Raw genomic sequence first — 19,951 nt, 5'->3', positions numbered from 1 at the left:
GTTCCCCAGGTCACTTGTCACAGCACCAAGGCTGCTAGAGTTCAAGAAGTGTTTGGACAATACTCTCAGGCACATAGTATGATTCTTGGGGCTGTCCTGGGCAGGACCAGGAATTGAACTTTGATCTTTGTGGGTGCCTTCCATCTCAGGATATTCTCTATGATTCTTTGATTCTAAGTTATTCTAATATTATTCTTAAACAAAAAAATAATTCAAGTCTAATGAGTGAACCTTAATTGTACAAATACAAATTTAAGTGAAGTTAAAATTGAAGTAAGAGCTAAGCAACTGTAAAAACTAATAAATAGCTACTGCTGTAATAAACCTGTTTGTAACTGGAATAACTTTAATAAAACAGTGTATATATTAAAAGAAGAGGAAAGCCAATGAACAAATGACAATTTTTGTTTATAATATTATCACAGATTGGTGTGTTAATGAACACAAGAATTTGGCCATAAAAGCAGAAATGAAGTTTTTAAATTCTGTCCGTCTGCTAGCTGGCATCATTCTTGGGAATATGTGATTATTGGCAAAATTGTTCTTCATTCTCATGGGAGTTAATAACTGGGTTAACAGTTGCCACTTGGCATAAATTATCTTAGTTTTTGTAGTCTGTTGGGTAGCTTTTTGGTTGAAAGCTCCCTTGTTTCCCTTCTGTGTGAGATTGGTTTGACTTCACTTGCCCTGTAAGTGTCAGCATTGTGTTCTGGTTGGAAGGGATTTTGTGATAGTTGCCCAGATGATTGCTGGGCATAACTTGAAGGCATCTGTCAGTAGGCTTTCTGAAGCTCAAGTCAGGAATATATTTGTTACCCTTAGATGAAATGTCTGATTTTAAGCAGTATATATTGCAAAGTTTTGCACACTGCATCTTGGCTAAGTTGTGTTGAACTTGGTGAAACTGATATATTTACAGAATTGAGTCAACATCTAAATGGAAGTAGCCACTGACTACTTGCTTGTGGAAATTTTATGCAGTCTTCGAAACTTTCTTTTGTCATCAAAACTGGATTATGATGAATTAAATGTTTTTGCTCTCTGTAGACTCCCATCCATTCACCCCAACAAGTATTTCCAGAGGTCAATAGAGAAGTTTCTGGTCCATCAAATGGAGAACAAGGTGACAGCTCAGATGAAAATGAAACTACTGATCTGAGCAAGAAAAGGCTCAAATCTCCCTCTAGAAGAGACAGTTACAGTGACAGCAGCAGAAGTGGCGATGAGGAGGTGACAGACTCAGCGGCACAGGTGGGCCTTGGCTGGAGTTCTGCACTGTATCAGACCTCAGGCGAAGCTGAGACACGGGCACAGAGCCAGTATGAGGCACATGGTGGTCAGAAGGAGGCTGTTCGCACCATCCTATATCCTGATCAAGAGGCTCTTGGCAAGACAGAGCTTGAGGACAGGTATGCTGTTGCTAATGACCTTTGTAATATTGCAGAAATCTTTACAAAATGTTTTATTGGACCTATTCATGGAAACACTTTTTTGTTTTGCTTTTTAGATGTGCATAAAGTCAGTATTGGTCCATATATTAATTTATGAGTTCCAGCCACATTGTACTTATTCTTTTTTTTTCTGGTTTATTTACAGTAATCTGCCATTGGATTTGCCAGTGATCCCAACATGTAGAACTGTACCTGATGTTACCACATCCATTTTAATAAATGACTGTTATACTACTCCTGTCTCTGAGCTGACTCCACACCTGGGAGAAATGGATTCATTAGTCACCCAGTTGGAAAAAACTGCTGAAGAATACGAGCCAGTAATTTCCTGTTTCTGTCTTTCAGTAGCACAAATTGTACTGCTGTGGTCAACTGCAAGTTGTTTTAGCCATGATACTGGCAGTGCCTGGGTAGAAGTTAAGCACATTCTTTTACAAAGGGATAGTTGTAAGTTATACTTGCATTAACCTGGGCGTGTGCCTTATAAATGTCATTTGTAATCAGTGAACTGCAGCTTCTCATGCAATGTCTGCAGGCATTTTCTCTCTGGGCTCTTCAGTTGATGCATTTCCCTCTGTGAATGTGGAGACATCCATGTCTACATAGGTAGATGTGTATGTGTCTATTTCATGCATCATTTCACCCTGGAAACTTGGCATTAAACAGTTACCTTCTTCTAAACCAAGTACTCAGAGGAAGCTGAAATGGCAAATATCTTGCTTATGCCCTTTTAGTTGTCTGGATGGTTGTTCAGAGATCAGAGGATAAATTCGAGCAGCAGGAGCAGGACCCTGTTCTTTGCTGCATTTATAACTATGAATCTCAAAGACCTTCTGCTCTGCTGCAAAATGCAGCATATTTTTGAGGTTCTTCTGAGATAGCTTCTTGCCACCCCAGAAGTGTCTTGTGTATCAGAGAGGACTTTTGCATCCATATCCTCAAATTATCTATTTCAAGATTGAAAAAAAATTCAAATTGAGCATTGATATGTCTCATTGTGAAGGTCTTTCAGCTTACAAAGCTATTCTAGCTTATACTCCACTTCAACAAGAAACAAAATTATATTTTCCTTAGTCCCTTCTTCAGAAGTTTTTCTCAAACTTTCCTGATGCTCTGTGATTTTTTTAAGTGCACATGAGACAGATCCATATCTTTCAAATCAAAATTAATGCTAATTAAAATAGGCTCAATGTATCCATATGTTCAATTCCAAGATAAGCTATGTTACTGTATCTTACTGTAGGAGATTGTTCACTGTAGGAACGTTCACTTACTTTATTCTGAATACTTTGTGATGTGTTAAATTATTTAAAAACACAGAGCCTTTTTTTTATATGGCAGCTAGTTGGAGGTAAAATAAAGTGTTAATTTTGACATGAGCTTTCACAATTTTGTTTCAATGAAAGGCCTTTGGCCCAAGGTTAGCTCCACACAAAACATACTCGGTTCTGTCAGAGCCCATTAGAGACGCTTACTTGAAACAGCTAAACTGAGCCTGTTCAGGCTTGCATTCTACTTAAATCAATAGGTAAATCAGTTGTCTGTTTCAAACTGTCTTAATCTCCGTAAAATGTTCATATTTCTTGTGACTGTCTGAATTGTAAAGTGCTGTTTTCTTCCCCCAGGAGGTAGAGCTCCGAGTCACAATGACAAAGTCAGAAAAGGGTAGTCTGGGTTTTACGGTGACCAAAGGTAATGACAGTGTCGGCTGCTACATCCATGACATTGTCCAGGATCCTGCCAAAAGTGATGGGAGACTGCGTCCTGGAGACCGACTGATAAAAGTGAGACAATTAAAGTTTGCATAGAGGGATTGTATGAAAAGGACAACTTTGAGTTAAAACAAATAATAAGTGAGCTCTGTTGTGAGCCACATCAAATGTGGTTAAGGAACAAAGGCATGGATCTTCTGAGGGATATAATTTGATAGCACTTGAGGAAGAGCAGTAAATACTTCCTCAGTAATGCTGCTTTTCTCTGTTGCTTTTGGTTTTGCAGGTTAATGACATTGATGTCACTAACATGAGCCATACTGACGCAGTAAACTTTCTCCGTGCTGCCCCAAGGACTGTCAAATTGGTGCTAGGGCGTGTCTTGGAGTTACCAAAGATGCCAGTGTTGCCTCATTTACTGCCTGATATTACACTAATGTGCCATAAGGAGGAGCTAGGTAACGCACAATTGCACTACTTTTTGCCCTATAGTAAAATTTTCCCCTTCAGTTACAAAGAAAGCTTGATTTGTTATTTTCTCCCCTCTTTTCCTGCAAAGGTTTGTCATTATCAGGAGGTCATGACAGCCTTTATCAAGTTGTGTATATCAGTGACATTCTCCCCAAATCGGTTGCTGCCAGAGATGAGAGTCTCCATGTACTAGATATTATCCATTACATTAATGGAGTAAGCACACAGGGAATGACTCTGAAAGAAGCCAGAAGAATGCTGGAAACATACCTTCCAAAAGTGGTGCTCAAAGCAACCAGGTATGTTTTGGAAGCAAATCTTCCCTATATGCTTTATTTTTCTTGCATGATTATTTGAATGTAAGGGTCAAACATGTTCCTGGTATAACAGAAATTCACCACAGTGGTACTAGGTGGCATGTAATTGAGGACTGATGCCACTGAAAGGATCTGTGTATTCACAGTTCTTGTGCTGTGGTGAAGCAGAAGGGTACTTGGTACTTGCTGTGCTTTGTGTTTCTTGGTAATACAAAGCTGTGTCCAGCTATGAACTACAAGAGTTCAAGAAGAGCCTGTGCGCTTGGGCCACAATAGCCCCAGGCAGTGCTCTAGGCTGGGGGAAGAGTGGCTGGAAAATGGCCCAGCAGAAAAGGACCTGGGGGTGCTGGCTTACAGTAGCTGAACATGAGCCTGCAAGCAGCGTGGCCAGGCACGCAAGGCCAGTGGCATCCTGGGCTGTATCAAAAAAGAGTGTGGCCAGCAGGACCAGAGGAGTGACTGTCCCCCTGTCCTTGGCACTGGAGAGGCCACACCTTGAGTGCTGTGTCCATTTCTGGGCCCCTGACTACAAGAAAGACTTTGAGGTGCTGGAGCGAATCCAGAGAAGGACAGCAATGCTGGGGAAGAGTTTAGAGAGTAAGTTCTATGAGAAGCATCTGAGGGAGCTGGAGTTGTTTAGCCTGGAGAAGAGGAGGCTCAGGGAAGCCATTATGACTCTCTACAACTCCCTGAAAGGAGGTTGTAGCAAGGTGGAGGTTATTCTCTTCTCCCAGGCAATCAGTGACAGAACACAAGGAAATGGCCTCGAGCTGCACCAGGGGAGGTTCAGGTTGCACATCAGAAAGAATTTTTTCACTGAAAGGGTGGATAAGCATTGGAATGATCTGCTCAGGGAGGTGGTGGAGTCAACATCCTTGGAAAGGTTCAAAAAACAACTAGACATGGTGCTTAGTGCTGTGGTTTAGTTGGCATGCTAGTGTTCAGTCAGAGGCTGGACTTGGTCTTGGAGTACTCTTCCAACCTTAATGATTCTATGAAAATACCATTTTCAAAATATGGCACAGTTGATACAAATACTCCTTTTTCTTCAAGCTGCTACTGAGATTTCTATAATCATAAAAATGAGATAAAAAGGTTTTGCTTAAATAATTCGACTCTCCCATGGATGTCCCAGCACACTAGTGAATGTAAAAACCCTGTGGTACAGCTCCTAGTGTGCCATTGTGTTTTCACTGACTCCTGCTGTTCTTTTTGGCAAGACTGTAAAAAACCTCTCCACATTACTCTGTTTCAATGTTTACCTGACACTGAAACATTTGCTTCATTTTTTAAAGTTTTCCAGCCATGCCTGCTGTTTCTTGCTTCTTCTCTCCCTCTCTTGTTCCCACTGTATTTTATCCCAGAAAGGGAAGGAGTTGTAAAGTCCTGGGGCTGCAAGGTTCAATCTTTTTGTCAGAATCCAGAAGGAAAGTCCAATTCTTATGAACTCTTTAGTGTTCCCTGAAGTAGAAAGTTACTTAACTACCACTGCTTACTCTCTGTCATTGAATATTTTAAGCATTCCAAAACTGTTGTAATAGAAAGCATGATTAGCAGTCTTACCAATAGTACTATTTAGATCAATATGTGATGATTACCATGATTTATTTTTTTAATGAAGATTTCTGTAAATATTTGTTTTCTTAGAGATGGTCATGCAGTGCTCCCAAAATCCAAAAGCCCTGATAACTCAAATCTGTGGCCAGTGAAAGCTAATGGTAAGCTTTGCATTCTTACTCATTCCAAGTGTTTATAAAGTGAAGGAACTGATATGGGCCTTAAGATACTATCCTACTCCAACTTGCTATGATCAGCTGTTTACTTGATCATTCTTTTAAAACCCACATGAAAAGAGATTCAGCAATTGTCTCTTTAAGATTCCATTTTTCATGTAGCTTTGATAGTCTCTCTAGTATCAAGCCTGTCTTTTAAGGAGTTAAAAAAAGCAATCAGTTAATTATCATAATTGTTACTACTACTATTAATAATAGTGATGTTGTTGTTTCCTCTGTTTAGACATAAAAGTGTTCATTTGTTACATTGGAGAGGGCTTCGAGTCTCTCATTGGTCTTCTCTTTTCAAGACCAAAAGAGCCCAAATTGATTTTATTGTTCCCCTTCAGTGGTGGTTCTGGTCACATACATGGCATTGGCTGAGGCTCACTAGTGCCAAGCAGACAGCAAGAATTTTTTCCAGGTTGTGTAGACAGCATTCCTATTCATAATTCCTGAGTGAGATTAACTTCCTTTTGCTAAATAATTCCTTGTTCACTCAGGCTCGGGGTCCTTTACCACCTACATTTCTGTGCACAGCATCTGCTTATACAGTTATTTACCATCTCAGGCATGTCCTTTTTCTTTGTAATGTGGCACTTTGCATTTGTCTTGATTCATTGTAGTTTTGTTTTCTTACTTCCTTTAATGTACTCTGATAGCTTGGAATACTGATCTCCCCTGAGAAAATTATTGCAACTCCTACAGTAATATTGCTCCCATGTTTTCCAAGTATGCTACTCATTTTGTTTCAATAAACATAGTCAAGGTATTCATTGGGAACAAGTCCTATAACCAAAGCTTGAAAGATGCCATTCAAACCCCCTTCCTGTAGATGACTTGTCATGCATAGGTCATGACAAGATGTAAGGTTACTTTCAATCTTCATTTATTTCATCTACAGGTTCCTTCATTTACAAAAGCATAAAGTATATGAAAATCCAGAACTTCACTAGGAGTTGGGTTTATATCACCTATGCTTCCACGTGGTCTCATTTCTAATACTAGTAATGGCACCTCTAGGGCAGGCAGTGGTCTCTGATATCACAGTGTCACTCTTTACCAAGAAGGGAAAGGTACCTTTGAACAAAGACCCAGATGTCAAGTGGTGTTTCAGAAAAAAAAAACCTGTAGTCAGTGACACGTGATTGTAGCATTGTATTTTGTACAGTTCAAGAGAAAGAGTATCAGCCTTGTTCCCAAAAGTTCTGAGTCCTCTGTACCTTGTTAAATTATTTATCAGCATTTCTCTTTGCTTAGAGTTGGTTGCTTGTTTTAGCATTCATGCTTTCTGGTTCCATTAAATATAACATTCAAAAGGCCACTGTGAAGTATAGTCAGTTAGATGTGGGTTTGACGGCACTCAGAAACCAGGTAGGCAGAAATGCTACTCGTGTCATAGCATAATATTAAAGACCTTATTTCTTTTATAAAAATAATTGATGAGGACTAATTTAGTTTCTGTGAAAAAATTACTGTGAGGTTATTGTCTTCTACCCATTTTTGTTTAGGCTGTTCCTGTGGTGATCCCTGTGATAAAATAGTAAAGACTGTTGACGCTTATGGTCCGAAGGTAACTATTCTTCTGTTGTGCCTGGTACCATTAACCAGAGAAAAGGTTCTACTTTACACACTTCTCAAAATAAATAAATTAAATAAACAATCCATTAATCAAAGTATGCCAAGCCCCTATTGTGAGTTCATATGAATAAGCAGTGACCATAACAAAATATGCAAGCTTTTTGAATTGATCTTTTTTGTGGCTGCTTTGTTGAAAGACAAATGGCCATATGAGAAGGATGCAAGGCTATGATTCAGAAAACTGCGTTCAGCTCACAGTTTCTGAAGATGCTTGCATGTTACATTTGCTAGGTGGTTTTCTTTTTTTTTCCACTTAGTTTTTTCTGAGAAATGCTTTGTTGTGGGACTAAAATTATTGAAGCCTGCATATGTTTTATAGAGGTTGTAATAATGTTAAATACTACTCTTGTAGGAGCTGCTTCTTCATCACCACATATTTTTTTCCTCATAGTGCTTTAAATTTTTTTTATTTGCTCTTTTCATGTGAAACCTTAACACACCTAAAAGCTTCTCACCCATCACCCAGCTATCTCAGATAAGAACATGATATGAATAGGTGTTTTTATTTGTTGCTGAGAAAAGAACTTTTTAATGGTTAGTTGCTGCTTCAACAAACTGCCAGACTCTTTAAGAGCTAATTTGTACTGTTCTTTGCTCTCTTAGATAAATGGCAATGGCATCCTAGGACCTTCTCAGGGAAATACAGAAAACAACATCCATCATACAAAGGGACTAATGAATCTCTCAGGACCAGGAGATGCACCTTCCCTAGGATTTAGCAATCAAATGTCAGATTTTTCTAAACACATTGACAAATCAGGTAAGAGGAGGTGAGATGGGAACAGTATTATTCTCTCTTTACTGTACAAGTACAGGAGAATCACGGCATTGTTGAATATGCTGAAATAAGTCAATGTTAGACCGACAGCCAATTTTCAATCATGATCTCCAAGTCGTGTGCTTTGCTTTAGAGGATTAGTCAATGTTGAAAGTAGATTTATGAAACTAGGATTCTGTGTGAGAGAGAAATGAAGAAAAGCCATGATAACAGCTAGAGATAATGCCATGTTATCTGCCCCTTTAATTTCCCCCCCCACCCCAAGCCATCCTGTATAAGAAAAACTTGCCAGTAAGTACTACTTTTCTTTAGGAACAGAGATTCCTGATGATGAATATTATGATGAGGATGATCACAATGATGTTGTCCAGTATCTGTTGGATGTTGTAGATGAGGAAGCCCAGAACCTCTTAAATCGTAATAATGTAACTTCAGAGGCTCAGAGTCTTCTGCATCCCAAGAAGGCAGCATCAGAAGATCATCTGCCAGGTAACATGAGCAATTAAAAAAAGCATATCATTAACAGCAAAATACTTTTTAAACAAGATGCCAAGGAAATAGTTGATTTGTCAAGAGAGTGAGCTGACATTGAATTGATGTGTGAACTGAAAGTTTCCCAAGTTGAACACAGACAAACGTGTACTGATTCAGATGCAACTTAGTAAGTTGCTGGGAAAATCAATCCCATTCTGTCGTTCTCATCTCTTGAGTGATTTTCATATTGTTTAGGTACCTGGTCCTGCAGTTACAGTCATGTTAGAATTGCTTGAAGCGTTTCAACATTTCATTGATTACAGATTGCACAACTTGGAAATTTGTTGAGATCTCTCAAAAACAATTTGCCAGCCTGCTTTGTCTCTTTTAGGACTGAGGTTTTTTTCAGTACCTACTTCTGTCTGTGTACCCTTCTCTTCCTTAGTTCCAAGTCCTCAGCTCCCCTTGTTATTAACTGAAATTTAGTGAGGAATTGGATTTGTAGTTTCTTTCTGGTGTCACACTATGCTCTGCAAATTCGAGAAAGGTGATTGCTACTTCGGTAGAGATTCTTTCTAAAACTCAAGGTACACCTTCCAAAATTATAATTACTGCAGCACTTTTGATGCACCTCAACATCATTGGATTATTGCCATTGATTATTGCATTAGAAATCAGGAATCATGGAGGTTCCAGCTGTGCCAGCTGAGAAGTAACATGAATTTCTTGTAGCTGGCATCTGTCCTTTGCAACTGGAGATGAATTGAATCCATAAGATATGACAGCAGGGTGCTGCCATAGCAGACAGATACAAGTCCAATTTTATCTGTCATGTCCTAATTAGATTTTGGTAATACAAAAAGCAAGTAGAATCCTGATTTAGACCTATTCCTGGTAAATGTGACTGAATTGCAGAAAAACTATTGACATGAGAATATAATAACTTAGTAGTACCAGCTTGTCCATCCATTTCTGCTGTGACACAGATAATCTGTTAGTTGTGCAAAAAGAGTCACATACCACAACATCTGTTCCCACTATAAAATAAAGAAGCCTAAAATCTGATTATCCTGTATGGCAGGAGCTCTTTTCCAACACCCTGGTAGCAAAGGGACTTAAAAAGTGTTTCTTGATTATTCTGGCACCTGTATTCCCCTGTGTAATGCCAGACAGGTGTTAACAGGGTTTACATCTGCAATAGGATGGCTCCTGGGCATCTTTTGTTGTGTTTATGCTGCATCTCCTGATTTTCCTGTTTAGTAGAGATGAATGGAAAGGGAACAGAAGATAAGTCTGAAGACACAGACTGTGATGGGTCGTCTTTACCTGAAGATTTTTCAGAGGTAGGATGGCAAGAATCTGTCAGACATTTGCTGATTTTGGTGTCATGGGAACTATTTGAATTTGCTATTTTTCTTATTGACATAGAAATTGTGGAAATAACTTTACATGTCCTTTAAATGAGAACATCATTGTCAGTAGTAGGTTTAAATGGTGTACAAGCATTTATTTTTAAATAGTATATGATTATCATAAATTAACTATATAAAAGAACAAAGAATATATGGGTTTTTTTCAAAAAGAGTGGTGATGAACTACTCTGTTAATGGTATTTTGGGTATTTAATCCAAGATTTCACGGAGTCCTGCTCAAAGAAGGGAGGCAGTCACAATTCATGCTCTATAGACTTCACTATTCAAAATGTATATTTGAAATTTTTTCTCCTACCATTTTTTACTTGAATAAGTTCAGTAGCTTGAATAACTTCTATGTGTGATTTACCCTACATTATTTTGCATCCTGTTTTACATCAGTCACTAGATGCCTAGTTTTTGTCTTGTTTCAGATCAGCAAACCTCTCTATCCAGCACATCCTGGCTGTCGTAGCTCTCTGTCCACTTAGTAGAGCTGAAAATCAAATCAGGAATCTGGCTCTGGGTCAGTGTGCTCTAGAAGAGCCACAAGTAAAATACCCTGTTATGGCAGTGGAAACTTGCAAGTTGGCCTCAGGAGTATAAATGGTTTTTTTAGTGTTTTTCTTGAAAGAAGGATGGAAATGCCACCTTCTCTGCTGAGTCTGTGTTGTCTGTTGAGGAAGGTGTGTGTAGAAGTATGTGTCATTTAGAGGTCAAGCCCTGCTCTGTTCTGTACAGGAATTGTTCTTGACAGGAGGCAGTTTTTACTATCAAACTTACCTCAAAAAGGGGTTTTAAGTGTTTAAATCAAAAAAGGTTGAGTTAGGTGACTCTAACTTAGATGACTACTGCTGCTGTGAGTCAGGAATTATTTTAACATAGATTTTTGGCCTTGTTATAGTACAATGTCTTTCCAAGTGCTTAGTGTTCTCGTCCTCTGTTATTTTGGGTTAATGAGGATGTCTAAAAGAGGAAAGTCTTTCATTATGTGCTGCTTTGAACTTAGTACCCTTCAGAAATGGTCCATGTAATTGTTAATCGTTTAAGATTTGCAGAGGGTGAATGTTGTAACTGTGTCCTTTAATGTGTTTTGAAATATTTCTTTTACTAGCCAACACATGTAAATGGCTGTGAAGACTATTGTGAAGTAAAAGCTGTGCCAGAAAGGTAAGATTTCTGTTCTAGTATTGCTTGAAAACAAACCTATGGAGTCTGAAACTCTGAAGTGGAATATCTTAAAATGAGAGAAAAACAGCAACAACAAAAAACAACAAACCACCCACAAACCAAAACAAACCCAGTAAAATACCTGTGCAATGTCTTGTTCTCCATTTATTCCTTATTTAAAAGGTTATAATTTGCCAGAATACTAGTCAGCTTTGTGGTTTACTATGCCCTCATTTTATTTGTTCCTTTGTTATGTGGTTGTAGCAGATAACTGGACTGTGTTCAGATGTCTCCAAATAACATAATTTGCATTGTACTAACAATTTGGTACTTGTATGTGAAGAAAACATTCAAACCATGTAACCTTCAGTTCAAATCTATATAAGCTTCATTAGCGTTACTTCTGGTTTTAGAACACTGCAACTCAACTGTATAGTTCCACTGGTCCATCAGCTGTCATTTGGGTGCCTGGGGCTTATTTTTTTTTACATGGAGTACTAAGGATGTGCCTCGCCAAGTTACTATTCGTCCCTTTGAGCCACTTGGAACTGTATAAATTCCCAAGATTGTTTTTCTTTGTGAAATAGTTTTAGTCCTTCTCTGAGTGAAATTTTAGGCAAAGATTTTTTTCTTTTGTGTTTTTAAGTTTGTGGGAAGTTTTGGATTGAGACTTGGCACAAACAGTGACATTATGATCTAAAATGCTTAATACATTCATCAATAAAGCTAGAAAACTTGCCATTGAAAATACATATTCTAGTGTGTAGATAATGAATTATATGAATGATACAGATTTTTGATTGGATGCTATTTAATTGTTTAGGCTTTGTAAAGTTATTGCTAGAGTCATGTATTCCTGGCTTTTTCCATTGTTACTTTTTACCGATCCCCTCTGGGGATGTAAAAAAAAAAAGAAAAAAGTTAGGTTTTTAACATCGCTGGTATGGGTACAGTCCAGAAATACTTGTAGCTGTAAAATTACTTTTTGGTGATTTTTTTGACTAGATTGTAAATGTGCTGGTTATTTCTAGGTGTTCTTTCTTACTTCTATACCTTGTTCTCTTACAGATCTCCTCCACAAGCTTCCTTGAGCCAAGCAGATGAGGATGAAATCACGTGGGGAAGTGATGAACTGCCAATTGAATCAGTTGGCCAGGAACATGTAAATAAAGGCAAGAACATTTAGCAAATAATCAGAGGAAAACTGAGGATCACATTAAATAGATAGAAGTGAATTTTAAGTTGTCCTGGATATGTTTTGAGGGTGTAAATACAGGTGTAATGGGAATTCTAAAAGCTCAGCAATGCCCTGGAGAGTATCTCTACAACTTTGTGTAATAAATATGTGAGAGTTAATGGGAACAAGTATTGGCAACTTTGTATCTGTAGCTGTAGAAGAGTTGGAACCAGCTATGATGCTTTCCTTCCTTAGTACCTATCTGACAAAAGCTGTAACCATATAGATGTTTGACTGTAATCAGATTGATGTATTATGGGTTTCACATGCCACTACTCCATATTAGGCAGTGTTTTTTCTTTGTCTTGACTGTAATCCTTCCACTGCTGCTGTGTGGCAGAGCAGAACTCTACCCAGTCTGATATCTTTGGAAGAATCTAGTCTTTACTTGGCATTAGAAGTGTCAATTTCTGAAATTCATATACAGCAGCCCTTTGCATTCATTAAAAGAAAAGAAGGATAATCCATGTAATACTTCAGTCTGAGTCACAGAATTACAGTATATACTGGGTTGGAAGGGACCCACAAGGATCACTGAGTCCAACTCTCGGCCCTGCACAGCACCATCCCCAAGAGTCACACCATGTCCCTGAGGGCATTGTCCAAAGGCTTATGAACTCTGTCAAGCTTGGTGCTGTGATCACTTCTCCAAGGAGCTTTTAGACCTTTAGTGATTTAGGACACTTTTGATTGCAATATCAGAGAGATTTTTGATTTTGTCAATTTTGTTGTGCTTCAAAGAAGCACTGGAGGCCTGATGATGGAAGGCAAACTGCATTGGAGAAAAGCTGTCTTTCAAGTGATAATCATAAGATGTTTTATATACATGTTGAGTAAAAGTGTTGAAAACCAAATCATAAGCTGTACTCTCTAAGTGGAGATTTCTGAATTCATCCCTTTGTGCGTTCATCAATTTGTGTTTGAAGAACTTAGATTTAAAATATAGTTGAAGTTTGTTTCCATGTATTTATTGAAATTTCAGAAAAAAAACTCCCTTTGGTTCCTGGATTCATCAAAGCTGATTTTGTGTCATGCTGGTTTTGTTAGGGGTTTTTTTATTCTGGAACTGAGAGGACAGCTGTGTATTCTCTCAGGTGTGTGGAAGCATTTGAGTGAAAACAGGTAGTGCAGGGGTGAACAACAATATGCAAATTCAGCAGTGTATTACAGCTTGTTTTCTTAGTATTAGATATTTATTTATATTTATATTTATATCAGTCGGTCTTGTTCTGCTGGATTTCCCTCCAGTGACAAACGAAGAGATCTCTGCACTCCCTATTGTGAATGTGCTCCCTGGAGGCAAGTACTCAGGAGCCAAATTGAAGTCTGTGATCAGGATGTTGCGTGGATTGCTGGAACAGGGAGTCCCTTCCAAAGAGATTGAAGTGAGTAGCTATTTGTCCTTTAAAGTCCTTTTTTCTAGTATGAAACAAGAATAGAATGGCTGAATCATCACTGCCTTGAATGCCACAGCTCAAAAGGGATGAAAAGAATAATGCCAAAGACTTCTCTCCTTCCCCACACTGGCTGCTGAGAGATACGTTTGAATTCAATTCCTAAGTGTGTTTACATCATTCTTGGTTCTAGTAAATTGCCAATTGAATATGATGTTAATAGGCATAGACAAAGTAAATAAAGGCGTGAAATGTAGCTGCTGAAAGTGAAACCAGTTTTTCCAAAGTCATAAGTCAGCCATGTTACATGATCTCTTTTTTGGGAGAATGAGGTTAAATATTTACTGGATAGTAGGTGGGGTTTTTGTTTTGTTTTATTTTATTTTCTTAGCTGTGTAAAATTAGATTCCTTCCTACAACAGCTTTATTTTGCATATCCACATTAGGATTTAATTTTTAACAATTCTTTTTTTTAATGACTTGGTAACATAATTACTCTTAACACTTGTTACTGTTCAGTGTTTTCCTAATACACATGTAATTTCTTCCTTATAGAACCTTCAGGAGTTAAAACCTCTGGATCAGTGTTTGATAGGACAAGCAAAGGAGAACAGGAAAAAGAACAGATATAAAAACATACTTCCTTGTAAGTCCTAACTAATCTGAAGTTCACTGTTGATACTATCTCACCACGTGTGTGGTCAGATGGATTGGATCAGAAGTGGGACTATTTGATTCTCAGTCCTGTTAGGGAAAAAGTAAAGAAGCATTTATAAAGCAGTTTAAGAGCAGTGAATAATATTGTACTGCAGTAGTAAGGGATAGATGTTCACAGACTTTCCAGTTGTTTTAGCAGATGCTGTGTCTTATATATATATATGGAGCCAGACAAGATTTGGTCAGCTTTTCTTGTGTAAACTGGAAAAGCAGACATGTATATTATTGGCATTAAATTTCTTGCCATGAAATTTTGTTTGTTGGGTACAAGATGTGTTGAGGAGAAGTAAGAACTGACAAAGATTATTTATGACTGAGAAATACCTAACCTCAGTTTTTCAGAGATGCTGCATTTCTAATCACATATCCTGCCTGGCTGCTGATTTGTTTTTCTCCTCTATTCAAAAGTACTGATTAGTATCCTAAATCAAGTATTTAAGTGATTTATTTTTTTAAGTGAGATCTGAAAGCATCTGTGGAGATAAGTACTACATGAGAGTGTAAGGCTCAACATCTCTATTGTGTGAAGGTTGAATTATGTGCACTCATAACATGGGGTCTTTTTGTTGTGTGGGGCTCACAGATGACACCACTAGAGTACCTCTTGGGGTTGAAGGTGGATACATCAATGCCAGCTTCATTCGCATGCCAGTGGGGAATGAAGAATTCGTTTACATTGCATGCCAAGGACCTCTTCCTACTACTGTAGCAGATTTCTGGCAAATGGTTTGGGAACAAAACTGTACTGTGATTGCCATGATGACTCAGGAGGTTGAAGGAGAAAAGATAAAATGTCAGCGTTACTGGCCAGATGTCCTCAATAAAACCACTATGATAAATGATAGACTGCGCCTTGCTCTTGTAAGACTTCAGCAGCTGAAGGGCTTTATCATTAGAGTGCTGGAGCTTGAAGAGATTCAGGTAAATTAATCCAATTGTGCATACTTAGTTTTTTTCTGAATATTGACATTATATTCCTTATACTTCTGGCTTGCCTGCTTTCAATTGTATTGTCTACATCAAGAAGTAAAGCAGGGCTTCTCTTCACCAAGTGATCATTGCTGGGCAACATTTTTTCCTTGCAGCTTATCCTACTCTTTGACCTTTTCTTTGGGCTAGGAGATTATTTCATTATGCTAATAAGACTCTAAATTTTGTCTCTATGGCCACAGAAACATATACAGGGATATGAACTCCCTAATAATTCAGTCTGGCTGGTTGATTCCTTTGTGTGATCAGCTCAGTCTGCACAGTAAACATTATACTATTAAATTACTTGCTAATTATTTTCCAATTAGTTCATTGTTTCTCTTTTTTTATTGAATTACAGAACATTTTGGGGCAAATGCCTTCCTTCTGAGGCTTTTCTTTGGGAACCTTTTTCTTTTTTATTTTTATTCTTGCCATGTGTTACATGTCGTTGTTTCTAAACCTCAGACGGGTGAAGTACGGCACATTTCCCACCTGAACTTCATCGCTTGGCCTGACCACGACACCCCTTCTCAACCAGAGGACCTCCTCACTTTCATCTCCTACATGCGGCACATCCACAAGTCGGGCCCCATTGTCACTCACTGCAGTGCAGGCATTGGGCGGTCGGGGACCCTCATTTGTATAGATGTCATTCTGGGGTTGATCAGCAGAGACCTTGATGTGAGTATCCCAGAGGGTGGGCTCAGCTGGGCTTTTGATCTGCAGGAAATATGTTCCATTGAAGCTATTCAGTTGTTTAAAGAATATGCCATTTGTTTAACAGCAGCACACTGACTATATGTTAATGTAACATAAATCAGGGTGGAAAACAGCAGTGCTTATTAAATGTTTCTTCATAGGTGATCCCAGGGGGGAAAAATTCTATTATCCACTGGTTCTTGGGTTAACTCAGGGAATCTTAGCTGGCTTGGGTAATTGATGGAAAACTTAAAATGCTTGCCTGACTTGTCTGTACTCAGTGGAAATATGTTAAATAGCACTGGGGCTGAGCACGGTGGTACTCAGTTGGCCAGAGATCCATGGTCTGTTGAAGGACAGCTAGAAACCAACAAGAGTATCTGTTTAGGCAACTGAATCAAAACCTCAGTGTACTACAAACATCTCAGGTGAGGGTATTTAAATTACCTTCTCCAGCACAACTAGGGTTATGATTTCTAGGATGATCCACAGGAGGGTGCCAGCTTCCTTATGTTTATGTCCTTCAGAAGCCTGGTGTAGCAAATCTTTTGGTGAACTTGTAAAGAAGATGAGCTGCATCATGCTTAGCTCAGTGGGATTTCTAAGCACCCTGTAAATATCTAGAACTTTATAGACCTGGGGAATTAAAAAGTATTTTGTTAGGTTGGACCAAGGGGCTCTATTTTCTGCATATTCAGCTCCCAGTAAAAGCAAGAGGGCTTGTGTACGGAGAAAGAGAACAAGAGAAGGAGGGCAGCTGATGTAGGAGGGCCACATCCAGATTGCCCAGAGACAGCACATTCTGGTTATCTACCAGACATGCATAGGCTATGGTGAATTATTTATTTCACTAATACACCTAGTTCTATTCTGTGATTTGATGCTGGGGATATTTCTTTTCTCTGCATGTACATCTTTTTTGAACATTTAACTTGCTGTTTGTTTTGGTAGTTTGACATCTCAGACCTGGTGCGCACGATGCGTCTGCAGAGACATGGAATGGTTCAGACAGAGGTGGGTCTGGCTGCCCCAGGTGTGCACTGAACTGGCTGATAAGCCAGAGACTTTTTCTGTGATGCACACAGAGATTGTCTTTGTGCTCTCTAATGCAACGTTTGGGTCACAAGAATTAAGTCATGTGTGTAGCAGTATGTATTTAACAGTTATATGACATTTTTAACATGCTGTATTGTTTCGGTCAGTGTTTAAAAAGAGGAATATACTGTTGAGTTTTCATTTTCAAAAGCATGTGTTTATTGAGAAAGTCAGCTAAGTTTGTATGTCTAAAAATTTCATTATAAACTGAAAAGAAGGCCTAACTGTAGCTGCTATGAATCACTGATACTACCAGAGATATCTTGAACTGTACTTTGGGGATATATTCAACCTGAAGTTAAATGAATCTTTTAAGAAAAATCTAGATCTAGAACTAAGTAACTTTACTTTAGAGATGGTCATCACAAACTCTTGTTAAAACACGCACTTTTTCTTTGAATAAGAAGGAATTGTTAAGTCATAGTTAAAAAAAAAACCCTGAAATTAAACCACCAAACTATTAGCCCCATCCTCAACTCATACTCCAAAACATGTATTAGCTTCCATGTCTGTATCACTGAGATTAAGATAAGAAGTTGCACTGTCTGAGTTCTGTATTAGCTGGCATTGATACAATACCTTGAAATTCACTTGCTGTCTTCATTTCTACTTACGTAAAATACTCACTCTCCTTTAGGTGTTTTTGGTATGAAAGAAGGATGAATGTCCTCTATAAAAATATAGTGGCAGAGGAGTGTCCATATTTGTTTTAAGTTGAGGTTGCATATTTCTGCACTGTGGCCTTTTTGCTTGCTTAGGGGCTTTTGTTGTTTGAGGTTTTCTGTTTTCTTTGGAGGGGAGGTGTAGGGGTTTTATTATTATTATTATTATTATTGAATAGTAGAATAAGTATTGAAATCAAGTGCTGTGCAACCATAAAGTGCACATGAGAGCACTTAGGTGGTGCGAGCATTTTTCACACATTCTGTAATTTCCTTTCCCCTGCAGGATCAGTACATTTTCTGCTATCAAGCTGTCCTTTATGTCTTGAATCATCTCCAACATGAAGAACAGCAGAGAAACAAATAAAATACTGAAGCAAAAGTGCTCACAAAATAGGAAGCAAGGAGGTCGAGAAGCTCTCAAGTGTTTTATTTGTCCTGCCAATAGTTTTCTAGTCCCTTTCTTCAGTTGCTGTCAAATGCCTTTTCTATAAAGTCTCTCCATCATTCCAAGCAAGGTATACAGTTCCAAGGAAAAGGGATAGCTCATACAATACCACTAATATCTTCAACCCCATGGATGCATATGTGAGTTTTTTGTATAACAATATTTAATAAAGCTGCATTTTTTTGCAGCTTCCTTATTGTCATAAAATACTGAAATAAAAGTGTTTTAATTTAAAAAAACATAAGAAGAAGGAAAACATAATCTTATAGTACTTCCTGCAGTTCTGCAACTGTTTTGGGGTATTTGTTTCTTACAGGGTGGGGGAGTGTGAGGGATGAGGCAGTATTTTTATCCTGGCAAACTTTATTACAAAGACATTTTACTAGTTTAATTTGAAAGCTTGTTTATGGCACAGAATTTTTGCCCTTTTAGTACAGTTACGGCTATTTTATAGAGGGTATCTTGGAATCAGCATTTAAGCTTTAAGAGATGCCTGTTAGCATAAGGATAGTAGTGAGTGTTAACTGTATCACAGTTAATAATGTTTACTTCATAGAATTTCATGTATATATTTATATACTTTTACAGAAAAAAATCTGACTTATTTGGTGTCTAACCTTATAACTGATTAGACATCACCACTCTGTAAATAAAAAATATACCTAATGTACACTGATCAGTGGGTCTGGGTATTTTTGTCTCCTTGTGACTGATTTTCTTGGCCTTACATGGGATCATTCATTGTGGTTGCTGCCCTTCTTAAGACGTGCAATAAAAGGGCTATGCACATTTTAAATTTTCAGTATCCATTTCTTCGGTATCCATTTGGAAAAACTTGGTGAACAGTGGGTTACTTTCTGTAGAGTTTCCCCACTATGGTGAAAGGAAGAGGATATTTTCCTTCTCTCCTTGTTTTTCAGCGTACCTGGGCTGAATGCTACAGGATTGAATGCTACAGCACTGATCTGGCAATGATGTAATCTGCTCTGCTTACAGCAACCAGCTTTGAGGTGGGAGAGAGGATGTTGGGTTCTAAGTAGCTCAGTGGATTAGTGATGCTGTGAACAGTCCAACTGTTCTGAAAGGAGATTGTCCTTTTATGCTCTAAGGAACCTTGGATGGTGAATAACTGCCATCAGCCAACACATCAGCCTCGAGTGGTCATTTGAGGGTTTGAGCAGTATTCCTGTCCCAGCAGTCCGTACCAAAACTGGTGCTTTTCACTTGTGCTGTCAGGAAGGGTATAAGAGTACTAATTAAACAGCATTCTGCATTGAAGTGGTGGAAACAAGGCTCAGAGGTCTGTGGTTTTTCAAGGTTTTGACTCTTCAGAATAGTAGCCCACAGTGTTCCACTGTCCCAAGAATGAAAGAGTCTTGCTAGGTTGATGGTAGTCTAGCTAGCAATAGCAGGACATAAAAAAGGAAAAGAGCCTTTTTCACTTGTCACAGTAATACTATGGCTTTTATTCCCTCCAGCATAACAGCCAAATTGTGCATTTTTCAGAGCAGCATAGTTTGAGGATGGAA

The 19,951-nt window shown here is 38.4% G+C and overlaps 1 protein-coding gene across 7 annotated transcripts in view; it reads left to right on the top strand.

The window, feature by feature from the left end:
• The window catches only part of PTPN13 (protein tyrosine phosphatase non-receptor type 13), a 114,086-nt gene extending 94,988 nt beyond the window's left edge, over window positions 1-19,098 (top strand). For 5 of the 7 annotated variants that reach the window (XM_071555752.1, XM_071555746.1, XM_071555748.1 and 2 more), the window contains exons 31-48: window positions 1,048-1,409; window positions 1,597-1,771; window positions 3,077-3,235; window positions 3,450-3,621; window positions 3,723-3,933; window positions 5,599-5,669; window positions 7,235-7,296; window positions 7,968-8,124; window positions 8,455-8,631; window positions 9,877-9,959; window positions 11,143-11,198; window positions 12,267-12,370; window positions 13,654-13,820; window positions 14,385-14,475; window positions 15,130-15,467; window positions 15,984-16,199; window positions 17,169-17,231; window positions 18,261-19,098. In XM_071555752.1, coding sequence (XP_071411853.1) covers window positions 1,048-1,409; window positions 1,597-1,771; window positions 3,077-3,235; window positions 3,450-3,621; window positions 3,723-3,933; window positions 5,599-5,669; window positions 7,235-7,296; window positions 7,968-8,124; window positions 8,455-8,631; window positions 9,877-9,959; window positions 11,143-11,198; window positions 12,267-12,370; window positions 13,654-13,820; window positions 14,385-14,475; window positions 15,130-15,467; window positions 15,984-16,199; window positions 17,169-17,231; window positions 18,261-18,341 — 2,745 coding nt within the window. In that variant the 3' untranslated portion in view covers window positions 18,342-19,098. The remainder of the gene's footprint in view (window positions 1-1,047; window positions 1,410-1,596; window positions 1,772-3,076; window positions 3,236-3,449; window positions 3,622-3,722; window positions 3,934-5,598; window positions 5,670-7,234; window positions 7,297-7,967; window positions 8,125-8,454; window positions 8,632-9,876; window positions 9,960-11,142; window positions 11,199-12,266; window positions 12,371-13,653; window positions 13,821-14,384; window positions 14,476-15,129; window positions 15,468-15,983; window positions 16,200-17,168; window positions 17,232-18,260) is intronic. The other 2 variants (XM_071555751.1, XM_071555753.1) reach the window with 2 other exon arrangements.
• Window positions 19,099-19,951: the final 853 nt, after the last annotated feature.

The sequence above is a fragment of the Pithys albifrons genome, chromosome 5 (genome assembly GCF_047495875.1).
Source record: "Pithys albifrons albifrons isolate INPA30051 chromosome 5, PitAlb_v1, whole genome shotgun sequence".
In the NCBI taxonomy this organism is placed as follows: Eukaryota; Metazoa; Chordata; class Aves; order Passeriformes; family Thamnophilidae; genus Pithys; species Pithys albifrons.
The sequence above is the reverse complement of the archived record's forward strand: the minus strand, read 5'-3'. Positions and strand labels throughout refer to the sequence as shown.